At 37.8% G+C, this 20078-nt stretch overlaps 1 protein-coding gene across 1 annotated transcript in view; it reads left to right on the top strand.

Moving 5' to 3' along the window:
• The window catches only part of LOC106883914 (DDB1- and CUL4-associated factor 6), a 54215-nt gene extending 34967 nt beyond the window's left edge, over window positions 1-19248 (top strand). The window contains exons 7-16 of the mRNA XM_014935052.3: window positions 2740-2875; window positions 3542-3702; window positions 5529-5682; window positions 6818-8674; window positions 11377-11506; window positions 13136-13322; window positions 14560-14716; window positions 16148-16236; window positions 16931-17036; window positions 18107-19248. Of these exons, the coding sequence (XP_014790538.1) occupies window positions 2740-2875; window positions 3542-3702; window positions 5529-5682; window positions 6818-8674; window positions 11377-11506; window positions 13136-13322; window positions 14560-14716; window positions 16148-16236; window positions 16931-17036; window positions 18107-18177 (3048 nt within the window). The 3' untranslated portion in view covers window positions 18178-19248. The remainder of the gene's footprint in view (window positions 1-2739; window positions 2876-3541; window positions 3703-5528; window positions 5683-6817; window positions 8675-11376; window positions 11507-13135; window positions 13323-14559; window positions 14717-16147; window positions 16237-16930; window positions 17037-18106) is intronic.
• The last annotated feature ends 830 nt before the right edge of the window (window positions 19249-20078 follow it).

Genomic DNA, 20078 nt, shown 5'->3' on the forward strand with positions numbered 1-20078 from the left:
ACTGTGTCATTTCAAAAATAAACAATCGCATCATTGAAATCTTGAAGCTACGAGATAATCCCATGATTAATTCCAAACAATGTGAATAAATAAGAATTAGATTTGACAAAGTCATCTGAAAACTAAAGGGTTCACATTAGAAATAAAAAGAATTATGAAATAATTATTGATACGTCACAACATTTAGTAGGCTGACTGTTGCTTTCATAATGGTCGCACTAATGTAGATTTGAGGTTTTGCATATTTTTATTAACTTGGTACCTTACAAATACATTCCCTACTTTTAGGTAACTTTAAATAAAACCCTTGATTCAATAGCACTGTGTACAAACTCTATACTTGGAATGACCAATTTTAAATACTATTGGATTTTACTCACAAGGTATTGGAATCTTATATATATGTATACCATTCTGCCTAAATAAGGGATTGCAATATCCCTGCATATCTCACATCTATTTTCATTCCTCCACTTCACTCTCTATTTCGTATCTCATCTAAATTAACTATTGCTTAACCATTTTCTCACACTGTCTCTGATGAAGGGATATAATAAATATCCTGGAAACAGCTGTAAGACCTTCTCTTTATAAGTGTTCTGAAATCTTTCACAGCCTTGGATTTTTATCTCATTCTGAAAAAAAATTTTTTTTATATATACACATGCTGATATATGACCTGTGCTGGACCCCTTATTCGCATAATCACCGAACCTGGAGCTTAACTATGGTCTATCCATAGCACTTACTCAGCATTACCTGACACCTTTGAGTCTTACTGACACCATTACCTCTCATAACCTCCTATATATATATATTTTTTTTTTTTTTTTTTTTCCCTTTATAGTCATCATAATTTTTATCATTTTACACCCACCCCTCACATATACATAAACACACACAAACAAATGTGCATATATAAGTATATATATATATATATATATATATATATATATATATTTATTTCGAGCGTGGCCGTTTTCGTGCGGGTGACACGTAAAAGCACCCACTACACTCTCTGAGTGGTTGGCGTTAGGAAGGGCATCCAGCTGTAGAAACTCTGCCAAATTAGATTGGAGCCTGGTGTTGCCATCCGGTTTCACCAGTCCTCAGTCAAATCGTCCAACCCATGCTAGCATGGAAGGCGGACGTTAAACGATGATGATGATATATATATATATACACACAAACACACACACAGAGAAAAGATGAAAAACGCAAAAGATTTGTTTTACAGGATTAAGGAGCATATTAGAGTTATAATAAAAAGATATTATATAATTTTGTACAAATTAAGATTTTGTTCTTTTAACATAATTAAAGTAAGAACTGGTTTCGCATTGCTCATCAAACTAAGGGTTGAACTAATAGACATATTACTAGGGGGAAAAAAAAACATGTTACTAGGGGAGATAATTGTTCACTCATTTATTTTATAGTAAAGGGGAGGTAATCTAATTTTTATTGTTTGTCTGTCTTTTATTCTGCCTTATGTCTTACAATAAAATGGGTAAATCTTTTATTTTTAATATGGATTCATATTTAATTCTGGTTTATATTTTTGGATAAATGAGGCTTCTTTATTCAGTCTTACTTGTGTTGAGGTTCAGAAAGCAAGTTGATAAAATGGGAAAATTACAAATTGTGGCCGTAATTGTTCTGCATATTCGTCAATGAGATATATTTGGTGATATTGTGGGAAGGATATTTGTTGTCTGTGGACCGTACATCTCTGTCTGATCGACATTCCTGTCAAACCAATATAGTTTCAATGGCAGCCCAAGCATCTGATTATGCAAATAAGGTTTTGGGAGGCGCAAGTGAAGTTAGATTTGATTTTGAATATTTGCCCTTGTCTGAAATGGAATTCCAATCCTTCTAACAGATTGGGATATGTTCTGCAATTAGGGCAACCACACTTTTCGACTCTTGTGTCCTTTGTTCTAGAGAATAATTTGGCATTTTTGTGGATCTTCTTTAATATCTTAGGTTGTTTGCTGCTCTTAATGATTTTATGGTTACGTAGAATTTCCTTAAGTTTGGAGTCCTTATGGAGTATTGGGAGATTCTGGACGATGATATTAAATGCTTCTTTGTTTCTGGCGTTGAATGTGGAGATATAAGGTAGTGCTTTCAGCATAGATGTGTTGTTGTGTTTGGCTTTGCTTAATGTTTTAATATCAATTGATTTTTCACGTTTAATTCCTTCATTTATGAATTGAGTTGGATAGTGCCTGTCCTCAAGTACATTTTTAAGCTCTTGCAATCTTAGTTCTCTGGTATTTTCTTGGAGACTATGGTGCAAATCCTTTTTGCAAGGTTGAAGGGGATATTTGTTTTGATATGTCTCAGGTGACATGAGCTAAATAAGAGATATTGTTTAGTGTCTGTTGTCTTGTAAAAAATGTCCGTTTCTATTTTTTTGTTTATTTTTTTAATCAGTATGTCTAGGAGCAGGAGTTGCTCTTGGTTCTATTGTGAATTTTATGATGGTGTTAATGTTATTGAGAAGTTTTTTGAATTCCAGGAGCTTATCTAGGTTTTCATTCCAGAGAATGAAGCAGTCGTCCAAAAATCTTTTCCAATTTTCTTTTATGTATTGGGAGAGAGGGTTTCCAAATTTTAAAAATGACTCCCGATATATTGTTATTTCTAAAAATCTTTTAAAAGGGTTAAATATTGTTTTGTGTGTTTTATAAAAAAAAAAAAAAGATATTTTTTTTGTCGATTCATTTCTAGGATGTTATGTTATTTTGTCAACGTGCTGTAACATCAATGGCTATCAACCCCATGGTCCCTTATGAGCTGGGTATAGCCTTGTCTGATAGCACAGTGCTGATGTTTGACCGCAGGATGTTGGGAACCAGAGCTACCGGTATGTACACATTTGCTTTCTTGACATTTATTTAAACTGTTTGCAAAAAATATTAGATCTAAAACCTGTTGCCTCCTTATAATCACTGACACAGGATTTATTGCTCAGATAGGTCCTGTGACATTCTGTGCTATGCTGAATCTCCCTGGGAATTACTTTAAGGGTGTATGTATCTGAGGAGTGCTCAACCACTTGTACATTAATTTCGTCTGTAGGTTGTTCCGTTGATCAGATCAGATTGAAACTCTCATCATCATAACTGACAGTGTCAGCAGAGAACACTGTTTTCCTCAGTGTAAAACCCTGTTTTCCCTCCTGTTTACTGATTTGAGGTCATCTTTAATGTGATATACCTTAAATCATATTTTTGTGACACCAATTGTTTTTTTTTTCCTCTCTGTAAAGTGGTTGGTGTTAGGAAGGGCATCCAGCTGCAGAAACCATGCCAAAGCAGACAACTGGAGCCTGGTGCAGCTCTCCAGCCTTGCCAGCTCCTGTCAAACCATCCAACCCATACCAGCATAGAAAACAGACATTAAACGATGATGAGTACCTTTTGGAAGGGCCCCATCACAGAATCTTTTGTTTTTCCTCTCCAAACCTTGATATTTTACACTAATTGCTCTTACTTTGATTTATTTCTTGCTTTCTTTTCTCTTTTCACAGGAAACTACACAAACAAATTCACCACGGGGTTAACCTGTAGGTTCTCAGCTTCTACCCTGAAAAACCGAAACTATCGCATCACATCCCTCTGTTATAGTCCAGACGGCAAGGAGATGCTTGTTAGTTATTCCTCTGAGTACATTTATTTATTCAAGACTAGGGTAAGAGTTTTTTTGCTTTCAGTTTGATTAAATGTTGTTGTTATTGTAGTTGTAGGACGACATTGAATTACAGAATCATTAAAGCAGCAGACAAAATGCTCGTTGGTATTTCTTCTGACTCCTGTTTTGAGTTCAAATTTCCCTTTCATCCCCCAGGGGTCCATAAATAAAGCGCCTGTCAAGTGATTGGATTGATGGTAATAACTAAACCCCTAAAAACTGCTGGCTCTGTGACTAAATCAGAAACCATTATTATTTTTATTATTATTATGAAAGCGGCAAGTTGGCTGAATCATTAGCATGCCGAGTGAAATACTTAGTGGTATTTCATCTGCTGCCACATTCTGAGTTCAAATACTGCTGAGGTCGACTTTGCCTTTCATCATTTCAGAGTTGATAGATTAAGTACCAGTTGGGTGTTGGGGTCGATGTGATTGACTGTCCCCCTTCCCACAAAATCCAGGCCTTGTGCCCTTAGTAGAAAGGATTATTATTGGCGTTAGGAAGAGCATCCAGCAATAGAAACCATTGCCAAACCGGACAGGAACCTGGTGTAGCAACTCTGGCTTACCAGTTCCAGTTTAACTGTCCAACTCATGCCAGCATGGAAAGCAGACATTAAATGATGATGGTGATGATGATTATTATCATTATGATGCTTTGGTTTTGCTTTAATCTGTGAGTTTCACCCATGCCTCAACCAGAGACATTGAGGGACAACAAGGCTTTATGGCTAACAGGTGAGGTGCCATGCAATTGGAAACACTGATGTTTGTAGGGCGTCAAAAAGAACATACTGAATGTATAAGGCTGCATTTACAAAGAAAGGAATTTACATAGAATATGTGAGGTGGCCATAAATAGGATCTTTTGCAATTCACTTATTTTGGGGCTGCCAGGAATTTCGTCCCCATATTTGTTTGCTTCTCTTGATGTCATAAGTGCCTCAGTGATAATGGGTAATGTTAGCACCTCAATGATTACCTCCACCTTAGCAAAGGCGGAGGCATTGTTTTCAGTTGTGTTTGTTTGTCCATGGACAAGATATATCAAGAACCGCTGGATGGATTCGGATCAAACTTTCAGGGATGTTTTTTTACTTAATCTTTGAGAGCGGTCGGGTTTATTTTTTAGTATTCTCGTTTATGAGAGCAGTAAAGTTTATTTCAGATATTCTCATTTTAAAAATCACCTCTGGTTAATCATTGAGAAGACATTGGTGTTGCCTTGGCGGGGCTTTGCGCTCTCTGAGTGCTCTTGTTATTACTATTATTGGATGATGAATTGAAGAGGATAAACACAGAGGGAACAAACAAGGACAGACAAAGGGATTAAGTTGATTGCATCGACTCCAGTGCATAACTGGTACTTATTTAAATCTACCCCGAAAGAATGAAAGTCAAAGTCGACCTCGGCGGAATTTGAACTCAGAACGTAACGGTAGGTGAAATACCGCAGTTTTAGGGGAATGTGTTAGTTGATTACACTGACTTTAGTGCTTAACCAGTATTTGTCTCTTGACTCACATTGATCCCTAAAGGATGAAAAACAAACCCAACCTCAGCAAAATTTGAATTGGGGATGTAAAGAGCCAGGAGAAATACGACAAAACATTTTGTTTGATGCTCTAACGATTCTGCCAACTCACTGTCTTAATAAGTTTATGAAAATATCATGTTGCGTCTGTTTTGTAAATTGTTTCAATCATAATTGTCCTCGTTATTTGGCATTCTTCTTCTTCTTCTTCTTATTATTATTATAATTTAGTTTTGTTTTCTTTTGAAAAAAATATAATTTAATCCCTTAACATTTCTTCTTTTTTGTAGGGTGATGAAGGGAGAAGTACTTGTTTGATGTCTGAAGGTCTCTCCTGTGACAACGGGAACAGGCAGCCGCCCATTAAGAGGTTACGTCTACGTGGTGATTGGTCAGACACTGGGCCAAATGCAAGGCCAGAAAGAGAACGGCAATCTGGCGAAGGTAACCGAGCATTTGGCTCACACCAATTTTTCTTTCCATTTTTGTTTTTTTTGTTTTTTGATTTATTATTGTTTAGGTTATTTCCAGAACATCAGATTTTTCTTTTTACCCTCATTGTATATAAACCTATTCAAACTCATAAACTTCACTATTTTTATTATTATTATTATTACCTCTGCCTTAGTGAAGGCAGAGGTATTGTTTCCAGTCATGTTTGTCTGTGGACAAGATATCTCAAGGACCGTTGGATGGATTCGGATGAAACTTTCAGGGATGTTTGGCCTCGTGGCTGGCACAAACTGATTAGATTTTGGGATCGATCTGGTACTGGACAGGGATTCTGGATTATCTTTCCAGTTTTTTAATTTTTGAGAGTGGTCGGGTTCATTTTTAGTAATCTCGTTTGTGAAAGCAGTTGAGTTTATTTCAGATATTCTCATTTTAAAAATCATCTCTGGTTAATCATTGAGAGGACATAGGTGTTGCCTTGACGGAGGTTTGCGCTCTCTGAGTGTTCTTGTTGTTGTTATTATTGTGGTGGCGAGCTGGCAGAATGGTTAGCATGCCAGGCAAAATGCTTAGCGGCATTTCGTCCGTCCTTACATTCTGAGTTCAAATTCTGCTGAGGTCGACTTTGCCTTTCGTCTTTTCGAGGTCAATAAAATAAGTACCAGTTATGTACCAGGCTCAGTGTAATAGAATATCCCCCTGACCAAAAATTTCAGGCCTTGTCCCTATAGTAAAAAGGATTATTATTATTATTATGAAGGTGGCAACCTGGCAGAATCGTTAGCATACCAGGCGAAATGCTTAGCGGCATTTCGTCCATCTTTACGTTCTGAGTTCAAATTCCACCGAGGTCGACTTTGCGTTTCATCCTTTCAGGGTCAATAAAATAAGTACCAGTTGCGTACTGGGGTCGATATAATCAATTTACTCCCCCCCCAAAAAAAAATTTCAGGCTTGTGCCTTTAGTAAAAAAAATTATTATTATTATTATTATTATTATTATTATTGTTATTGTTATTGTTATTGTTATTGTTATTATTGTAAACCTAATCTTTCAAGATGAAAAGAGATTCTTAAGCTATTCAAGTTTGATGTGACTGATTTTTTTTTTCTTTTTCATTTCCAGGTCAACAAAGTCCTCGTACAACTATAATGCAGAGAATGTCTGATATGTTGACTCGCTGGTTGGATGGAAGTCTCCGGAACAACAATGAAAACGACCAGCCTGCCAGTGGCTTGACTGAAGGGGATTCCACTAACAATCCTACTGAATCTGGGGGTGAAATGTTAGCCACAACATCAACATCCATGCCAGCTTCGGCGTCAACGGCATCGACTTCATCTGACCGTGCTGCAGAAGGGCAAAGAGACATGACTTGCGAAGGGTCCCCTGCTGCAGCCCCTCTTGTTGAAGGTGATCTCGGTCAGATGCCAGCAAAAGTGATGCAAGTAATAAGGGATAATATTAACCCTTTCCGGTCATTGGAATCTCCCTCAGCTGCTTCTGCTTCCACTGATGTCTCCAATAATCAGGAGACTTCTTTAAAAACTGGGAAAACTACAAGAGCAGACAAAAGCACTTTACAATCTCCTCTCTGTCTGAAACCTAACAATTCTACGGAATGTCGCTCCCCTAATCCTACCTCAAAAGCTAGTGATCAGTTCTCTTTAAACACTCCTGTGTCAGTGTTACCTTCCAAGCTCTCTTTAATCTCCACTAACGATAGCAATAATGATGCCAAGAACCAGCTGTGGGGTTCTTTGGAGAAAGAAAACCATCCAGAACAAACTTCTGAAAATAATTTTATAAGTTTACCAAATTCTAGTAAAAGTAATTTACCAATATCTGAAAGCCGAGAAGCAGTGACGCCAGGTCATGTTTTCGCTGATGATACTGGAGCTTTTGAAGCTGATGGACAGAATGAAAGTTCTTCTGGACTTTCTAACAAGTTAAATACTTCTTTAAACTCTATTGATGAACAACAACAGCCTCACATAAGCCGAGAGGATCATCCTTCTCCTTCGTCTTTATCTATATCTAATTTATCTACGTTTTTCTCTTCTTCAGTTTCTTTGCCTTCTCCTTCCACCCACACCACAACTGCCACATCCACCACAACCACTGCTACCACCTCAAATACAACTACTACTACTTCCACCACCACCATCATCACCACTGCCAGCAACTCCATTGCCACCACCACCACCACCACCACCACCACTCATTCAACAACAGCACAGATGTCTTCTGTTTCTTCAATGGAATCGTCGTCTAGTACGTCCCTCTCCCCACTCCAATCCTATCTTCAACCTGTTCGCATAGAGCCTGTGATAAGTCTTCATTATGAAACGGAAGGAACCTCGAGTAGCACCATTCGCGTTGGGTTTGCTGCATTTGAAAACCTGGAAGCTGGCATTCTGGAAAGAAGTGCCGAGAATGCATCCCTAAGCCAGCTAAACACTTCGACCATGCCCGGCCAACTGGGTGTGGCAGCCTCTGATAACTCCGGTTCCACTTCAATGGAAATTGAAAAACCTAGTGGAACTAAAGAGTTGAATGCTACGTCTTCAGTGAACCATGAATCTCCTGCAAGTCTTTCATCACATTTTTGTAACCAAGCTCAAGTTGTTACTAACAGTGACCCTCCAGCACCATCTTTGTTTGGGAGTTGTGAGGTGAGGACTGAAGACGTCGATGACTGTGATCCTCTTCCAAAATGTGATATTAAACAAACAGCAGAACCAATTCCTCTCGCAAGTGGGGAGGACAGTTGTTCCATGTCCTTTGAAACTGAGACAGAAGTAAATGACAGCAAGAGCTCTTCCCACACGACATGTGGCCAGCTGGAGAAGCAGGGTGAGAACTCCGCTGATCTGCTGGCTTCTCAAAATCCTGTTTGCAACAATGAAGGAATGCTCGTTTCTACTGACTCCGATTCTAAAGACCATTCAATGAGACTTTCCACCGGCAATAATGATTCAGGTAAAGAATTATCAAAATATCTTTTCTCCTCTCCATAGGACATTATGTTTGTTTCCCTTCTTACATGGCACCCATTTCACTTGCTAAACCTTTTCCTGTTGAAATACCCTGCCTTTGTTTCAATTAATTTTCAAATAATGAAGAATTTAATAAAATGCCTTTCGTCATTATAAACCTGGTATTTCGAACAAACACAAAAGCTTGATGGATGACTTCAATTGAGATCAGTTTCAAAGAACTTTTGTTTTATAGACCAAAAAGCAGTATCAGAGGTGGGTTGGCATCAAAGGGGTCAGAGGGGTTAAGGGATGGGAGGGCTTAAGGATTTTTGCTGCTGCAGAGGAGCTAATATGGTTATAGACATTTTAGAAGAGAAGGCGGTAGTTATCAGTCTGGAGGTGAAAATAATAGGTGAACCTTCAACATCCAAAATAGGAAAGAGTGATGACAGAGGAACCAGGAGTGAGGGTGGGTAGATTAATCAAACTTAACTATGACAATTTTGAACACATTTCTTTTATATTACGCGAAATATTTCATTAATTATAATATATGTAATTGTATTCAACATGGATTAATTTCATGTTTTAGTAACGATGTCATTATGTATGAAACTTCCAACTACTGACACAGGGAACGAAAGAGTTACAAAACATTTTTGAAAAGGCACCATTTTTTAAAAATGTGCTGTGGGGGAGCGATTGCTCCTCTTGCCCCACTGGTAGCCATGCCACTGATTCTTGACCTCAATTGGGAGTTCTCATTGAAGCCTGAACAGGTTTATGTTTGCCTTGATTCTCTTGTATCACACATTTGACGTATGATATCACGGGATAATCATCATCATCATCATCATCGTCGTCGTTTAACGTCCGCTTTCCATGCTAGCATGGGTTGGACGATTTGACTGAGGGCTGGTGAAACCGGATGGCAACACCAGGCTCCAATCTAATTTGGCAGAGTTTCTACAGCTGGATGCCCTTCCTAACGCCAACCACTCAGAGAGTGTAGTGGGTGCTTTTACATGTCACCCGCAAATCGTTCTGCTCAAGATACTGGTAATAACCTTCGACAATACACAACTCTCGGCTTTACACTGTTCAAGACTCACTCACACTCTCTGCATATGTCCATTTATATTGTGGCACAGTCCATTAGGAACTAACCAATAGGGGTGTTCTATTTCCACACAACAGATTCATGGACTAAAAATTCAATTACTTACATGCATACATGATGATTGCCTCGTTTTGTCAGATGGCTACTGAATGACATTCATGGTCAGAGATCTGTCATTGAATTTAAGTGTCAAAAGCTTGCACAACACTTTTGCCATTCTCTCAGTTGCCATTGTAGGTTCCAGTGACAAGTATTGCAAGACGACAGACACTATTTAGTTCTATGTCAGAGAATATTTCTCCTAGAAGAGCTGCCTTTCCCACGGCCTTGTCAAAAATAACTGGAGCCTCCTCTACCCCTGGGAAATCTATTCAACCCATGGATGGGACCCCGGGTCACAATGGACTTAATAGTACTGATGATTAAGGGGTGACTCCATGCTCCCAAACTGGAGCCTCCCCACCAGATGCAATTTAACGTCATACCCAGGACATATGTGTATGTGAATATGTATGTATATAAGTTAATTACAATATGAAAAGTTTATACCCAGTTGGAGGCAAATTAAAAGCATCATTTACTGACTTGAACAAACATAAAACCAGACAAGTAGTGTATTTACAAACCTATTAAACCCTAATATAGAATACATTCTATACACAACCCAATTTAGCGCCTTCAGTCTATCGTCTCTTCGGCCCCATGAAAGGCAAACATTATTTTGAGAGGCAAACATTATTCCAGTGATGAGGAAGTGAACACTGTAGTGAAGAAGTGGCTCAAAGAACAGTCAACAGAATTTTATGGAGCAGGGATACATGCTCTCATTCGAAGGTGGAACATTGCCATTGAGAGAAACAGTGACTATGTTTAGGAGTAGGGATGTGATCCACAGAGGACCAGCTTCATTTTGATGTATGATACATGTTCCTCTGTTGGTAATTATACCTGTCCTAAACAAGATGGCATTACTTTTTGACTCACCCTCATAATAGCAATCATTTGCAGTAGTAGTAGTACTACTACTACTACTACTACTACTACTACTACTACTACTACTAATGAATATCTCTCAGTGTTGTTTTGTACTTTTTCTGTCTTTATTTGTTTCTTTTTTATATATATAATTTTTTTTTCTTGTTCTCCTCATAACTTGTCTTTATTTGGTCTACAGACCTCATCATTTTTTGATATTGTACTCTTCTCTCTCTCTCTCTTTTTTCTCCCTTTCCTTTTTCATCTGTCATAGCCACATATTTATACCCCAACATTTCATGTTGCTGACACAGTCAAATTGAACAGCATTCTTGGAAGATGTTGAAATTGTGATGCTATTTGGTTCACAACTGATGAGGGGTTGAGCTTCACTGTATCCATTGCATGTGTTTTTCTGTTTTACCATATGTTCTTTTGTTGTCCCCTCGCCACATTTTTCATAGTAGTAGTAGTAGTCACAGGAGTTGAAACAAAGGTAGTCAATATGAGTGTTTAGGGACAATACAAGATTTTACAGAACGAAAGTTATTTTTTTTCTCTGTTCCATTGCTTCTGTCATTCTGATGTTTAATGTCTGTTATTTCTAGATCAAGCTTGCGGAAGTTCTAGCAACTTCCCCACAGCAACAACTTCAGCTGAGAACGTTACCAACGAAGAAGAGAGCAGTGATGAAGAGTTTGTGTTCAGACCAAGTCAGAGTGGGAGTAGCACACGATGGTGAGTTGATGGTCCTTGTGATGATGACATTAAAGTTCTGGGTACTTGACTAACAGGGTACTCAGGAGATGAGGTAGAGTGTAGAGGATCTCTGGAAGTCGACCTACAGCAAATGATTTAATACTTCTAATTATATGCTTGCCATCCATCGCTGACTATGTGAGACCCAGGCAAAATCCACTTTTGTATCAGTTGCAAATTTAAATTTTCTTCTGTGCGGTCAGGTACTTTGACCAAAAAACCTTTTCTTGAGACTCTCTCTATGCCACCTAATACCCAATGTCCCTTTGCTTCTGTTACTACTTATCTCCCCCTTAATTTTTATTTACTTTTTTTTATTTAACTAAACTGAACAAGTACCATGTAGGTAATTGTTTTACCATGTAATTATACCCATTTTGCTTGAGAAGACCCATCAAGCCGAGTGCAATCGTAGTCATGGACGATGTTGGTGTTACGTAACTGTGCCAGTGGCATGTGAAAAGCACCTTTCAAGCGTTGGGCCCCATGAAGGCAAAGTAACTGAATTCCTTCTGACTGTTGGCCCTCATGGAAGCAATGACTAAGACCCTTGCCATTATGTCGTGCTTGAGAAGACCCATGAACCCAGCAAAATCGCAGTCATGGCAGATACTGGTGTCACGCAAATAGCATCTGTGCCGGTGGCACATAAAAGCATCCATTACACTCCCAGAGTGGTTGGCGTTAGGAGGGGCATCCGGCCATAGAAAGCCACGCTAAATCTGACTGGAGTCTGGTGCAGCCTTCCAGTTTACTAGCTCTGGTCAAACTGTCCAGCCCATGCCAGCATGGACGTTAAGTGATGACTACCACTGACCATGGCACTCTCTTCTCTTTGCAGTGAAACTTTTAATGTATATCTGGATAATCTGTGAGGATTCTGATGTTATTCTGCGACAAACTAGCTGAATCATTAAAGCATTGGAAGAAATGTTCTGCAGTATTTCTTCTGGCTCTTTATGTTCTGAGTTCAATGCCTGCTGAGGTCATCTTTATCTTATTGATCCCAAAAGATGAAAGGCAAAATACCAGTCAAGTTGTAAGGGGTTAATGTATTCAGCTAACCCCTGATTACATTGATTACAAAACTGCTGGCCTTTTGCCAAAATTTGAAGTCATATAATGAAGGAAGAGGAAGTTTTGTGTGTGTGTGTATGTGTGTGTATAGTATATATACACACATACACATACATGCACACAAGCACGTGCATATGTTTTTACCCCACAAGAGGCTAACTGCAGTTAATCCTGTAGCATTCAGATTAATCTGCTAAACGTATGGCTTATTCATTCAAATTGTTTTGAATTAATCCTGGATTATCTCATAGCTTTCAGATTTTGAAGATGATTGTTTATTTTTAGAATGACATTATAGGGAAGGTGTGAGAGGCAGGATCTGGTCAGTTTGAACATAAAACAGGGAGAATATTTGGGCCAGTTGTGCTCAATTTAAATGCTAACAGGTTAAAGGAAATTGTTCATTTAACATGTTTTATTGTGGCACAAAGAGATCCAAACTGAATCTTAAATGATGCCACAGTGCCGATAATTCTTTGTAGTATTGTTGTGATAACCATTTCCAAGAGATTCCTTTCTGCAACATTTCAGTGATGGCGGCAACAGCAGCGGAAGCAGCAGCAGTGAAACGAAACGAAATATTGCCAAAGCAAAACTTCAAGAATATTACCGACGAAAGAAGGAAGAACGACTCAAAGAAGAACAAGAAGCAATGAACAGGGTATTTCAAGCATCGATAAAGACCAAATTCAAGGGTCATCGAAATGCAAGAACTATGGTGAGTACCAAACAGGAAGCTGTCATTGTGCTTGTCTTTGGCAGACAGAAATGTAGTTTGTGTAATTTTAGGTGGAGAGTTTTGTTGTTGGTGTTTAGATTAAGGATAGGAGCGCTGATCCAAGAGACCTATGATCAAAGGCATTCTGGCCATGACCATCCAGATAAAGTACAGGGTGAAGAGGGATGGAGAGAGGGAAGAAGAAATGGTGCAGTAGATGGAGATTTAAAGAAACACAGAGACCCAGATATAGGTATGTCGTAGTGAAGGAGGTTGGGGTGTTTGTTGTACATCCTTGTCCCCTTCACTACTGCAACTTGGGATGAGGTGGTGAAACACAACCTTCGAACGTTGGGCCTCACAGTGGCAATGACAAGTGACTGAGACCTTTGGAGATATGCTGTGCTTGAGAAGACCCTGCAAGCCAAGTGAGACCGTAACTGTGGCCTATGTCAGTGCAACATAACCAGTCCATTTAAGAGTACCTTTTAATCATTGGGCAATAAACTGCACTTGTGAAGACTTGTTGAGTCAAGTGAAGTCATTGTCATAGCCAATGATAGTATTGCCTGATTGGCACCTGTGCTAGTAGTACGTAAAAAACACCTTTTGAGCATGGTTGTTGCCAGTACTGGTGTCTTGCCCTCATGCCGGTGGCACGTGAAGCACCCACTACACTCTCTGAGTGGTTGGTATTAGTAAGAGCATCCAGCTGTAGAAACCTTGCCAGATCAGATTGGAGCCTGGTGCAGCCTCCTGGCTTGCCAGTCCTCATTCAAACCGCCCAGCCGATGCCAGCATGGAAAGCAGATGTTAAATGACGATGATGGTGATTATATATATATGTGTGTTTGTGTGTGTGTATATATATATATATATATATATATATATATATATATATTTAATATTGTGTGGCATGGAAATGATAAAAGTTGATTTCAGGATGTTGAGCCGCAGAAAGAAAATTACAAAAGAACAAAGAAACACTGTGTTGGGGAGGAGAACCTGTTTAACCCCTAAACAAATTGATATCATGATGATTATGTGTGTGTGTGTGTGTGAAGTAGAGACATATTCCTCTCATAAACTTACCATTTATATAGAAGTCCAAGATAAACCATTCATGGATCTTTGTAGTTTGAGGTGAGCTGAAAGGAATAATAATAAAAGCCTGATGTGTGTTTGTTTGATTGAATCTAATAATGAAATGGCTGTAATTTGTTTTTCATTTGATCAGATCAAAGAAGCTAATTTCTGGAGTGATCAATTTGTAATGAGTGGGTCAGATTGTGGCCATATCTTCTTCTGGGATCGTTACACTGGACGTCTGGCGATGTTATTAGAGGCTGACCGTCATGTGGTCAACTGTCTGCAGCCCCATCCATTTTATCCAAGTAAGTGAACCAAATTATCCCTATTCTTTTAGATGCCTTCTAAAATCCCTAACCACCCTACTTGCTCTTCTTTTGTATGAGTTCTGTCTTTGATAAGGCCCTGAATGAGCTGAAATTATGATCTGGTTTTTGCTGCCAGTTGTAACCATTTCCTTAAGTGGTTCATGCTACTGAGAAAAGCAAAAAAACAAAAATGAATGTTGCATGCAACCTCCTTACTTCTTTCTCTCTCTAACCAGAGACCTTTCATGTCTTCAAAAAGAATCATCATCATCATCATCTGTCCATTTTCCATGCTGGCATGGGTTGGACTGTTTGACAGGAGCTGGCAAGCCAAAGAGCTGCACCGGGCTCCAGTTGTCTCTTTTGGCATGGTTTCTACAGCTCGATGCCCTTCTTAATGCCAGCCATTTTCCAGAGTGTACTAGGTACCTTATTTATTCCTTATTTTGGATCTGGAACAATACCATAAATGTAGATTATTTGCTCAACACTGGCCTGCCTGGAAGACTAGATGCTAAAATAACAATGGCAGTGATGAAGAATAGTTTTCTATGATGACAATACAAGAGATCTCCTGGAAATGTGGTTTCTTTAGAAGAATGTGATGAGGATGTTGCATGAGGAATTTCCTGCAATGCTTATATTCCGTTGCATCTGTTTCAGTCTTTGAACAGCAGCCATGCAGACCAATGTCAAGGTTATAACTGAAGCTTTTGGAATATCATTGCAGTTATAAATTTTGTATGGCCCTGATCAAACCTACCCATAATCAGAGACGTTCGAGGCATGACCATGGCATATATAGGACTGAGGTGGGGGTGTTTGGCTGTTAATTTTAGAAGACAAAATAACTTGTGGTATTTACTTAGGATTTGAACTCAGAACAAAGACACAACCATAATTGACTTTGCTTCGTTTCATTCAATTATTTCCTGTTGCTCATAGCTGAGTGTTGGAAGGTCTTATCCAGAGTGTAGGTCATGTCATCCAGCACAGAAAAAAATGTGTGCTGATGTCAGAGTACAGCTAGTCTTCGTCCAAGAATGTCTTTTATACTGGATTAGCTCTTTGTTCTTCCAACAGGCTTTAGAATGTCTTTTGTTTGGTGCAGTTGTGAAGAAAAGCATTGATGAGAATTATAAATATTTTTTTGTTTTTTTTTTCTATCTTAATCTCTTAATCCCAAATCCCATTCTTTACATTGCTTGTCTTCTGGGAAGACATTGTCTCTTAATAAGGTATGCTGGAGTTGTTTATCAATTGTGCTATCAGGCAGACATGGAACATAATGTTTTCGAAGGAACCAGAATGAGACCAAATTAAATGTTGGTTGGTCTAAAAAATCTTATTAAACTCTTCTTTGGGTGTTAGATATTTTGTTTTATTTCTGATATTCCTCTTCTGTACGTTGTTCTTGTGTTCTGTTAGTTTTAGCATCAAGTGGCATAGACTATGACATCAAGATCTGGCAGCCTTTGGAAGAACATCCAAATTTTGATGAAGTTAAAGCCGAAGAGGTAAGCGGTCTCTAAATTTTTAGCACAGATTAAATTAGATTATTGCAAACGATGCTTTGATGAATTAATATCTGGTTAATTGGTGTCAGATGTTGGAAGGATTGTGAAACATTTCAGAGCTGTAACTAGTTTCATACTTCATTGTTCCAAGTTCAATTCCAATAGGTTCACTATTATCTGAATGTCTTTGAGGACGAATTGAATGTCTTAAAATCAAATCAATCAACTGTGTTACTTCGTTTCAAGAATTAGTTTAATGCCTTGACCAAATAAAAAAAAAGAAAAGTGATTGATGTAATTGGTGTTCTAGAAGGCTGTTGACCAAAAGGTACTGAACGAGCCATCTTGTTGGCAAGTTGGAGGTACCATGGGATGATGTTAATTTATGATTGAGAAAGGTACTACAAAGGGAGAAGCAAAGAGATACACAAAACCAGAATTATTAATCAACAATAGTTACCAATGGAAGAATTTTAGCAAATAAGGGAATGAGACATTTGAAGGAATCCTGCTCTCTCTTTGTCTACCTGGTCATTCGGCCAAGCAAAAGTTTTTGTGTTGCTTTTTTTTCTTGTTCAGTTTAAGAACAATTAGAAATGTATTTTTTTGTTTATTTTAATTTTATTGAAATTCTTTAAGGAATCAATGTTGCTTAGAAAAATGATTTTTTTTTTTTTTTTTTTTTTTTTTTCAGATTATGCATCGGAATGAAATAATGTTGGATGAAACGCGAGACACAATAACGGTACCAGCTGCATTTATGCTGCGTGTTTTGGCATCTCTCAACCAAATTCGTTCTGGTAAGTTCACACCCTGAAGACAGCTTCTAGAGCTTAGAGCTTTATTTCATACACCTTGTCATTCATGACCACCACCACAAACTTCAACAATGCTTATAAATTATCATGAAGTTAACAATGCTGCCTCCGTATAATTGGTCAACCTGCTAGAAATAATACATCTGCCATCTTCAAGAGAGGAAGGGGACATTGGATAAAGTAGTCCTATATTCATGGGATGAAAATAAAATGAGATGGTCACATTTGGAATGTTTTTTCTGGCTCAGAGCTGATTAGGGTGAGTTAACAAACAATAGAGGAGGCGCAGTGGCCCAGTGGTTAGGGCAGCGGACTCACGGTCATAGGATCGTGGTTTCGATTCCCAGACTGGGCGTTGTGAGTGTTTATTGAGCGAAAACACCTAAAAGCTCCACGAGGGGATGGTGGCGAACCCTGCTGTACTCTTTCACCACAACTTTCTCTCAATCTTACTTCCTGTTTCTGTTGTGCCTGTAATTCAAAGGGCCAGCCTTGTCACACTGTGTCACACTGAATATCCCGGAGAACTACGTTAAAGGTACACGTGTCTGTGGAATGCTCAGCCACTTGCACGTTAATTTCATGAGCAGGCTGTTCCATTGATTGGATCAACTGGAACCCTCGATGTCGTATGCGACGGAGTGCCAACAACAACAAACAATAGAAATTACAATAGTCAACTGAAGAATTCAATCCAGACAGGCCACTGTGATCACAATTTTGTGGAGGACATTGGTTGTGTGGGATCTGAGAACTGAAATCCTGACTGGTGACAGGCACCAAATGATAGCAGCTGGTCAGGCTCCTGTCTTTGTTTATCTTCCCATTTTCTATTCTTTAAACCAGTTATAAACAAGTAAAACTTGTAAATAGATTTATTTACTGCATATATTTTTCATTATTCTTTTATTTTGAACGTGAGGAAGAAAGACACACTGTTGAAATATTGTTTAATAAACAAAATCAACATGTCACTTTTTATCTTATTACAATATCATTTCTTTATAACTGTGTAATTTTTCTATTTTCCATGTTTTCTTCTTTTTGCAAAGGTCGAGCATCAGGACGAGAAGATCAAAATTCTTCACGAAGAGATACTGGTGATAGCGAGAGTGAAGAATAAAATGCAAACCTCTTCTGCCAATCAATGTCTTTCAGTTGAATTCTTCAAGGACTGTAAAATCCTCACCAATCATCACTGTCTTTTTTTTTTTTATTCAACTAATTTTCTATGATTCTTCTTTCCACCTCTCTGTCCATATTTGGTGACAACAAATAAGAACAAAAGAAAAACTGTTTTAAACTGAAAGCTGACAGTTGTCAGAACTGTAAAATAGTTGAAAACTGTAGCTGCAATACTAAACTCCTCTCTATTTAGCTGTTATTTTTTTATAACAAAGGATCTGTTTTCTTTTTTTTAATCGCTATTATTATTATTACTACTATTATCATTAAAAACACAATCACTATTATTATTATTATTATTATTATAATTTTTACAGTGATGGATATAAAAGGTTTAAGGACTTCTGAGTGGGTTTGAGTGATATTTTTGCCCTTTCATATAATTAGTAGTTCCTGTTTGATTTATATTTTTATTATTTTTCTAACAGAGACCTCTTTGTTTATTGACGGACTTTTCTTCAGTTTCTGTTTGATTTTAGACCCAGTTTTTAGCAGTTGTGTTCCATCAATGCTTTGATGCTTATGTTTCCCAACTGAGGAATATTATTACTAAGACAATATATCAATTGACAAAGGAAAGTTGTTTTTCTTCAAGACTTTTTGCTACATTTTTGTTAATACTCTCTGTTTTTGTTATCAAATGACAAATTTTAACCTTGGTACCTCTTCAAACCAGCTCTAGATTTAGTTTATTTTTCTTTAAAAAAAAGCAAACAAAACAAACCATAAACTTTGAACTATTATTATTATTATTATTATTATTATTATTTCTGTTTTTTTGGTCAATATAAAAACCGTGGCATGTTTTTCTTTAAAGAAATAATTTTTTTATACACTTTCATCTGCATTCATCAAACTCAGATTTGTGCAGAGATTAAAAAAACAAATCTTTTTCTTAACAACAGTGATAATATTTCTTAATTAATCTCAGAATGTATACAAATAATATATATATATACATTGCAACTACATATTTCTTTTAACTGCAATAAACCATTTTTTTTTTAAAGCCATGTACTATGACTTTTTCCTTGAGAAAAAAAAATCTCTCATGTCTGACCTTACTCTAAAGCACTCAGCCATCAACCTTTTTTTCCTATTCTCTTTCATAATCACTTTGTATGTTGATGCTACATTTCTCTCTCTCTCTCTCAGTGTTTCTAGATGGGCAAACCATGTATTTACCCCTTCAGCAAGACACTCACTCCTGCCCCTCAACCATAATTACTTATCCTTCAATACTATACCCCACTTAATTAAGTGGGCTTTGTTTTGTGGGGACTGGGTGAACTCATCAATGGTGACATCATGAAGAAACTCCCACTACAATTTTTAAGGTAGTTAGTGGTAGGGAGGGTACCCAGCTGTAGAAACCATTACCTAAGTAGATATGTAGATATATATATATAGTTCAAATTTATAGAAAAAGACAAAGACTGGTGTAGGAACAACAAGCAGGAGTTTTAGTTTAATACTTGGGAAAAATCGGAAAGTCTTTTATGTTTTGAGCCTACGCTCTTCAACAGAAAGGAAAAAAATGGAGAGAGAATGCCAGACCATCCAACCCATGCCAGCATGGACAATGGACATTAAATGATGATTACTGATCTGATAATCTCGGGCTGGCAGGATTTGGTTGTTTTATAGCCAAAGCTGTATCTGGTACAAACATCTGTGACATAAGACTATGAACTGAAAGATTCACTTCTTGACAGGAATTACCTGCCATCCTTAATCAATAATGGAATTCAATAAACTCAGAACTTCAGTATCTGGGATCTTAGACAAAGCAAAACAAAGAAACAAGCCGAAATCGAAAATCCCACAATACATCTCCAC

Source organism: Octopus bimaculoides, chromosome 10 (genome assembly GCF_046866305.1).
Source record: "Octopus bimaculoides isolate indiv1 chromosome 10, ASM4686630v1, whole genome shotgun sequence".
NCBI classification, from domain to species: Eukaryota; Metazoa; Mollusca; class Cephalopoda; order Octopoda; family Octopodidae; genus Octopus; species Octopus bimaculoides.